General features: G+C 62.1%; 1 protein-coding gene across 1 annotated transcript in view; it reads left to right on the plus strand.

Annotated features, from left to right (window-relative positions):
- The first annotated feature begins 6,624 nt into the window (after positions 1-6,624).
- Positions 6,625-7,500, plus strand: part of MAST1 (microtubule associated serine/threonine kinase 1) — a 35,844-nt gene continuing 34,968 nt past the window's right edge. Inside the window, 3 exon segments of the mRNA XM_065576264.1 lie at positions 6,625-6,664; positions 6,667-6,707; positions 6,709-6,725. Coding sequence (XP_065432336.1) covers positions 6,640-6,664; positions 6,667-6,707; positions 6,709-6,725 — 83 coding nt within the window. The 5' untranslated portion in view covers positions 6,625-6,639.

Here is a 7,500-nt window from a genome sequence, read left to right on the forward strand (position 1 = left end):
CCAGTGGTGTGAAGGGTTTTAATACCTTTCCTGTGCTGAACGCCTGTCTTGTGAGGCCGTGAAAAAAACTGCCACACCTCGCCTCCAGAGGCGGCTGCATTTCTCCACCGGGCGAGGGATCCCTGTAGAAACAGCTCCTGCACCCCGCCCCAAAAGTGTCTGCTTCTCAGCACCAGATCCCAGTATAAACCAACCCCTGTCCCCCACCCAGAGGTGGCTGCATCTCAGTACTGGGCAAGAGATCCCTGTATAAACAGTCCCTGCACGCTGCCCCAGAAGCGGCTGCATCTCAGTACTGGGCAAAGGATCACTGTATAACCAAACCTCAGGACAGCTGTGTCGTTATTCCCCATTTAGTAGATGGGGAAACTGAGGCACGGGGTGGGGTGGGCCCAAGCCTCCCCCACTGGCCAGAGGGTTCAGTTCCATGCCTGAGAAGTTGGAGTGGGGGTTGCAGGACACAGAGTGCCTGGAAGGGGGTGTGTGTGGGTCCATTGGGACGTCAGGAGGTGTGAGCCCCATAGCTGGTGGCTGGTGGGGGGGAACGGCAGCCCCATAAGTAGTGCTTTGGGGACTGGGGAGCCCCAAGGCTGCTGGCTGTTGGTGGCACAAGCCGGTTGTATGCAGACACAGGGGCTGTGACTCCACATGTGCAGTGGGGTCCCGTGGGTCATTGTGCAGGGTGTCTGGGGGGTCGTGGGGGCATTTGTGGATGCTGTGTGTTGTGTTTGGGAGCTGGGGGGGCTGTTCCAGGCATTCTGGGGATGGGGGAGGTGTGGCTGTGGGAGGGGGTTGTGGGGCATTTGAGGGGTGTGGGGACTGTGCAGGGCAGGGGGGCTGTGGGGCATTTGAGGAGGTTGTGGGGGGCTGTGGGACATTTGGGGGGTGTGTGTGGACCTATGCAGGGCATGGAGGGCTTTGGGGCATTTGAGAGGGTGTGGGGGGGCTGTGTAGGGCGTGGGGGGCATTTGAGGAGGTTGTGGGGGGTGATGTGAGATTTCGAGGGGGCTGAGGGGCACTTGGGGTGTCTGGGGGTGCAGTGCTGGGCAGAGGACATTTGGGGGGGTATTATCCCATTGGTGGAGGGTGGGGAATCAGCTGCCAGTGCAGCCCCCCCCCTGTGTCTCCTGCCCTGGGGGGAGGGATGGGGGGGGCGAGTTCCCGGCAGAGGGGGCGGTTTGGGGAACTTGTGGGCACAGCAGCTGCTGATGCTGGAGGGAAGCCCAGCCCGGCCCCTCCCTGCTCTGGAGTGGCGGGGGGGGGGAGAAATCTGCCCCCTATCCCTAGGAAGTCCTGGGGCTCCCAGCAGGGGGCGCTGTGGGGAGCGGGGCAGGAGCCCTGGCTGGGGGAAGGGGGTGTCTCCTGGCTACGCCAGTCCTGGCCTCTCCCAGCAGGGGGCGCTGTGGGGGGCTGGATTTAGGGCGGGGGCCCCAATATTGCGGATAATGACCAGGTCCCAGCCATGCCCCCACGCCATAGCGGGGGGGAGGGGGGAGGCGCCTGTCCCTTTAAGGCCTGTGCGCGCCGCACACTGCGGGGGAGGGGAGCCCACGGGTGCTGCAATGCGACTGGAGGCTCCGGGTGGCAGCGCCGGGGCCCGATCCTGCCTCCTGGAAGCCTGGACCCCAGGGGCGAATTAACCCCTGCGGTGCCGCCTCGGGGTGCTGCGGCTGATGCGCCCCCGAAAGGGGCTCCTGGCCCCTGGGGATCAGCGGGGGCGGGGGGCAGAGACTCGGGTCTCCCAGCTGGAGTGGGCTGGCGGGAGGGAGCACCCCGGGGTGCGGGAGCGGTGCACACGTGGCTGGGGGCGTGGAGGTGTTGTACACCCAGAGGGATTTGTTCTGCGCACAAACACAGAGAAATGTTACACACACACACAGAATTGTTCTACACACCGATACACTGAAATATCTCACACACCCGGACATGGAATTGTTCCAGGCACACACAGCTGCACACCAGCAGCGCTCACAACACACACTGGGCTGTGTTACACACCCAGGGAAATGTTACACACACACACACACACACACACACAGATTGTTCTACACACAGATACACTGAAATATTCACACACCCGGACATGGAATTGTTCCAGGCACACACAGCTGCACACCAGCAGCGCATCACACACACGCTGGGCTGTGTTACACACCCAGGGAAATGTTACACGCACACACACACACACACACACACACACACAGAATTGTTCTACACACAGACACACTGAATATCTCACACACCCGACATGGAATTGTTCCAGGCACGCACAGCTGCACACCAGCAGTGCTCACACACACGCTGGGCTGTGTTACACACCCAGGGAAATGTTACACACAAAGGGAAATGCTGCACACACACCGATGGAAATATGACACACCAAGCGTGAGACAGGAAAGTATATGTGGAATTGTACACAGGACACAGGTGCACACACACCAGTAAGGTGTGCCCCACAGACAGACCCACATGGGGTTGTGACACAGATTTCCACCTCCACCTTGCACGTTCTCACATGTGCACACTGTAACACCCCCCTCCCCCCACCATACCGGCATATTCTCTCCTGCGCTCCACCCCCCAAGAGACTTACACACAACCGCTTCCTCTTCTCACCCCGTCTCAGCCACACACTACACTCTCGCACACCTGTGCCACTCACACCCTCTTGTGTTTACACATCCTCACACCCTCATTCTCACACTCTCACACACATGGGCAAATGCATAGCCCACCCTCGTTTTCACACTCACAGGCATTATTACACTCACGAAGGCATCCACCCCCACACATGCACACCAACATGTAAACACACACATGAACACACACACACAAGCACACCAACACACAAATACACACATGAACACACACATACACAGGCACACCAACACACAAACACACACATGAACAGATACATGTACACACATGTGTGTACACGCACGCAAATGCACACATGCACAGATACATGCACACCCACACAGTCACACACACCAACACGCACATATGCAAACACACACATGCACAAACACACGCACACAGAGTTATTTTCCATCTCCCTGGGGGCCAGAGTGCAGGAAAAGGGCCTGGATTGGGTCCATCCCCTCTGTCCCACCCTTGGGCCCCCAGCTGGCAGGCAGAGACGCCCCGGCCCTGCCCTTCCCAGAGCCGCACCAATGGCAGCGCTCGCCACTGGAATGGGGTGAATGGTTGTGGGGAGGGTGTTACGGAGAAAGGGGGAGAGAGCTGTTCTTTCAAGTCTTGGCTCAGGGAGTGGAGTAGGGCCTAGTGGTTAGAGTGTGGGAGCTGGAAGCTAGACTCCTGGGTTCTATCCCCAGCTCTGGGAGGGGAGTGGAGTCTAGTGGTTAGTGCACTGGGAGCCAGGATGCCTGGGTTCTACCCCCAGCTCTGGGAGGGAAGTGGGGTGTAGTGGTTAGAGCAGAGGGCTGGGAGCCAGGACGCCTGGGTTCTACCCCCTGCTCTGGGAGGGGAGTGGGGGCTAGTGGTTAGGGCGGGGAGGGTCTCAGCGTCCAGTGCCGTCGGCCGCATCAGCCCCCTGCACGTGTGTTGAGCGAGGTGTCTGTCGGCCTCTGATCACACTAGCAATTGAGGCTCTTTGAGAGATTTGATTCATTTTTTCCTGCTGGATCCAAGTTTGAGACGCTTGGGCCCAGAGCCTCCAAAGGCGCTGCCCGGGGAGCGAGGTGCCGACGTAGCTTTGAGGATCTGGGCCTTAGGGGGTTTGGGGAGGGGGGCATGCGAAATTTGCACTGGGAGCCGGGGGCGGGGGGAGCGGGGAACAGATTCCCGGGTTCCGTCCAGGATGGGAACATCCCTTCCCAGAATGTGTCTCCTGCTGAGGTCCTGGCATGCCGGCTGCCGGGCTCCCAGGACAGACAGCCTGGCTGCAGCCATGGGGGGACTCGGACAGACGGGCAGACAGACGGGGAGGGTTGCTGCGGCCTGCTAATGCAATCAGGGCCCTTCGCGGCCAGATGCCCCCCTGCATGCTGCAGCAGCTGCTGGCCAAGCGAGTCTGAGCTTGGAGGCGAGAGGGCAGGAGGCTCCGCAGGGGGCGCTCTCCCCTCTGTCCTGAGCTCAGGGTGGTGCCAGGGGAGGGGGCGCTGCAGGAGCGGGATGTGGGGGTCAGTGGGTGGCACTTTCCCTCGCAGTCTGCCCAGTGCAGCACTAGGGGGCGCTGTGCTGCAGGGAGCTGGCTGGGGGGACTCAGTAGGGGGCGCTCTCCCCTGCCAGGCAGTGCTGGCCCCCAGCACCAGGCTAGGGGGCGCTGTGTGGCTGTAGCCTTTGATATGAGCTGTAACCCCCAGGCCCCGCCTCCATGAGCATCATCAGTCCCGTGGCTTGTTCGCGAGAGGCGGGGTTTTGATACCCAGGTCCCTGGATTGGTTCTAACTGGGTTCACTCTTGCTTGTATCCTACCCTGCCCCCTGCTGGTACAGGAGGACCCAGAGTTTTCTTTGTATAAACAGCCCCCTCGCCCCACCCCAGAGGCAGCCGCATCTCAGTACCAGGCCAAGGGTCCCTGTATAAACAACCCTCGTGCCTCACCCCAGAGGTGGCTGCATCACAGGCCCGGATGAGGGATCTGGGTATAAACAGCCACCGGGCCCCACCCCAGAGGTGGCTGCATCTCAATGCTGGATGAGGGATCCCTGTATAAACAGCTGCCGGGCCCCACCCCAGAGGTGGCCTGCCTGTTGGTGCCAGGCGAGAGATCCCCATGTGTAGGAATTACTATTAATTATTTGTATTGTGATGGCACTAGCAACCCCGGGGATGGGCCAGAACCCCCTTGTGCCTTGTGCTGCACAGATCAAAACGCTCCAGGCTCATAGAAAAGAGGTCAGCCCCAGGACGCCGTCACCTTCTGAAGATGCTCCAGGGGACAAAATGCCCTCTGTCCCCATTCCCCCCCAGGGGCTAACTTCCCGTCCCCCGTCTTGTTTGCAGAAAGACCTGCCGTTGCCGCGGAAAAGCAGCAGGTGAGCCCCTTCCGCTTGCGGGTGTCTGTGTGTCCCGGGATTGGGGTGGTCACCCCGCGCCCCCCACCCCAAGAGCTCCCGCAGCTCATGGCCTGCGACGGTCAGTGTCCCGCTACAGACTGCACATGGGACCGATCCGGGCGATTCCCACGCTGGCTGGCTGGGGCAGAGGGGAGCTACGACCCAGGCCCATGGTGACACGGCCGTGGGGCGGGGGTTAATCTGCCCCTCCTAGGTCACCTTGGTGCTTTGCCTGGATCTGGCCTGCACATCCCAGGGGCCGTGCTGGCTTCCAAACCCCTCAGGCTTTCCTCCCCTCCTGTGTTTTGGGGGCGGGAGGGCGGGGGGTTGGTTTGGGGGTGGGGTGGGTGAGGTCTGCACCAAGCTCTGCACACAACCAGCCACGGAGACCCCCACAGACACCCACGTGTGGCAATCGTCCACACGTGCTGTGTGCACAACCACACCCTACACACCCAAGCTACACGGAGCACCTCACACACAACCACACCATGCATGTACCCAGACAAACAGTCCATGCAAAACCACCCCCCACGTACAAACTCAGTCACAGACACAACCCCATGTACCTACCCACCCCACCCCCACATATAGCCCCCTATAGATACACACATCCCGTATATACAGCCGTGCACCAGCCCCATATATATACACAAATATACATTCATACAAAATATGGACAATCGCACAACACACACGTACACTACAGATAAACGCTCTCTATGTTTTGGGGGAGAGGGGCCTATACACACACACACACTGCAGTAACACCCACCACAGAACACGTACTGTGTAACACACACACATCATAATCACAGGCACGGCCACCATGTACCCCACCCAAACAGCAACACACACAGATACACTCTAGTAACAGCCACCCACGATCCAAGTACCACACACACAAATACACACCCACACCGAGACTTGTCCTCTCAGTGATCACGCCAGCCGCAGATGGCAAAGGCCCCACTGCACCCAGAAGCCCCCTGTCTCCCTACACCCACCGCAGGGGAGCCGGGGCTGTGTCTGTTTGTGTGTGTGGTACCTGTGACGTGTGTGTGTCACAGCCCGGAGAGTGCATGTGTGTGTGTGTGTGTTACTAGGGTGTATCTGTGTGTGTGTCTGTTTGGGGGGATTGCATGGGGTGCATGTGTGTGGTATGGGGTGTGTATTGCTGGAGTGTGTGTTGCTAGAGAGCTTGTGTGTGTTATATGGTGTGTGTGTGTCTATCTCCGATCTCCCCCCCCCACATCCCTCAATGGTCCCTTTGCCTGAAACAGCATTTCCAGCTGCATCATCCCAGCGGCCCCGAGACCAGAGTTCCCCCCCCCTGCTAGACACACACCCAGTAACCCAGCCCCCCCCCCCGCCAGACACCCCCAGCCCGCTCCCCCCGCTCCCAGCGCCCCCCCGCCAGACACCCCAAGCCCGCTCCCCCCGCTCCCAGCGCCCCCCCCCCCGCGGAGACACACCCCCAGCCCCCCCCCCCGCCAGACACACCCCCAGCCCGGCCCCTCCCCGCTCCCAGCGCCGCCCCCCGCTCCCCACTCCGGCTTCTCGGCAGCCGCTCGCCGCGCTCCGCGCTGGCTCGGCCCCATGGCGGCCCCGGGGGGCGATGTCTGAGCCCCGGCGCGCGGCCCCGGCGAGCTCCCGCGGCCCCGGAGCCTGGACGGCAGCAGCATGTTTCCGCCGCACCAAGAGGTACCGGGGCCCGGACACCTGCCCCCTCCCCTCCCCCGTCCCCCTCCCCCTTCCTCCTTCCTCCCCCCATCATCCCTCCAGCCCCCCACCCTCCTCCGTCCCCCCTCCCCCCTCAGCCCCCCTCCATCCACAGCCACCCCTCCCCCCTTCCTCCTTCCTCCCCCCATCATCCCTCCAGCCCCAGCCCCCCATCCTCCTCCGTCCCCCTCCCCCCCCTCAGCCTACCTCCATCCACAGCCCCCTCACCCCTTCCTCCTTCCTCCCCCCATCATCCCTCCAGCCCCAGCCCCCCATCCTCCTCCGTCCCCCCTCCCCTCCCCCCTCAGCCCCCCTCCCTCCGTCCCCCTCCCCCCTTCTCCTTCCTCCCCCCATCATCCCTCCAGCCCCCCACCCTCCTCCGTCCCCCTCCCCCCTCAGCCCCCTCCATCCACAGCCCCCCTCCCCCCTTCCTCCTTCCTCCCCCCCCATCATCCCTCCAGCCCCAGCCCCCCATCCTCCTCCGTCCCCCTCCCCCCCCTCAGCCTACTCCATCCACAGCCCCCCTCACCCCTTCCTCCTTCCTCCCCCCATCATCCCTCCAGCCCCAGCCCCCCATCCTCCTCCGTCCCCTTCCCCTCCCCCCTCAGCCCCCCTCCCTCGTCCCCCTCCCCCCTTCTCCTTCCTCCCCCCCATCATCCCTCCAGCCCCCCATCCTCCTCCCTCCCCCCTCAGCCCCCCTCATCCACAGCCCCCCTGAGCCCCCTCCCTCCCTCCGTCCCCCTCCCCGCTTCCTCCC

This window comes from Chrysemys picta, chromosome 22 (assembly GCF_011386835.1).
Source record: "Chrysemys picta bellii isolate R12L10 chromosome 22, ASM1138683v2, whole genome shotgun sequence".
NCBI classification, from domain to species: domain Eukaryota; kingdom Metazoa; phylum Chordata; order Testudines; family Emydidae; genus Chrysemys; species Chrysemys picta.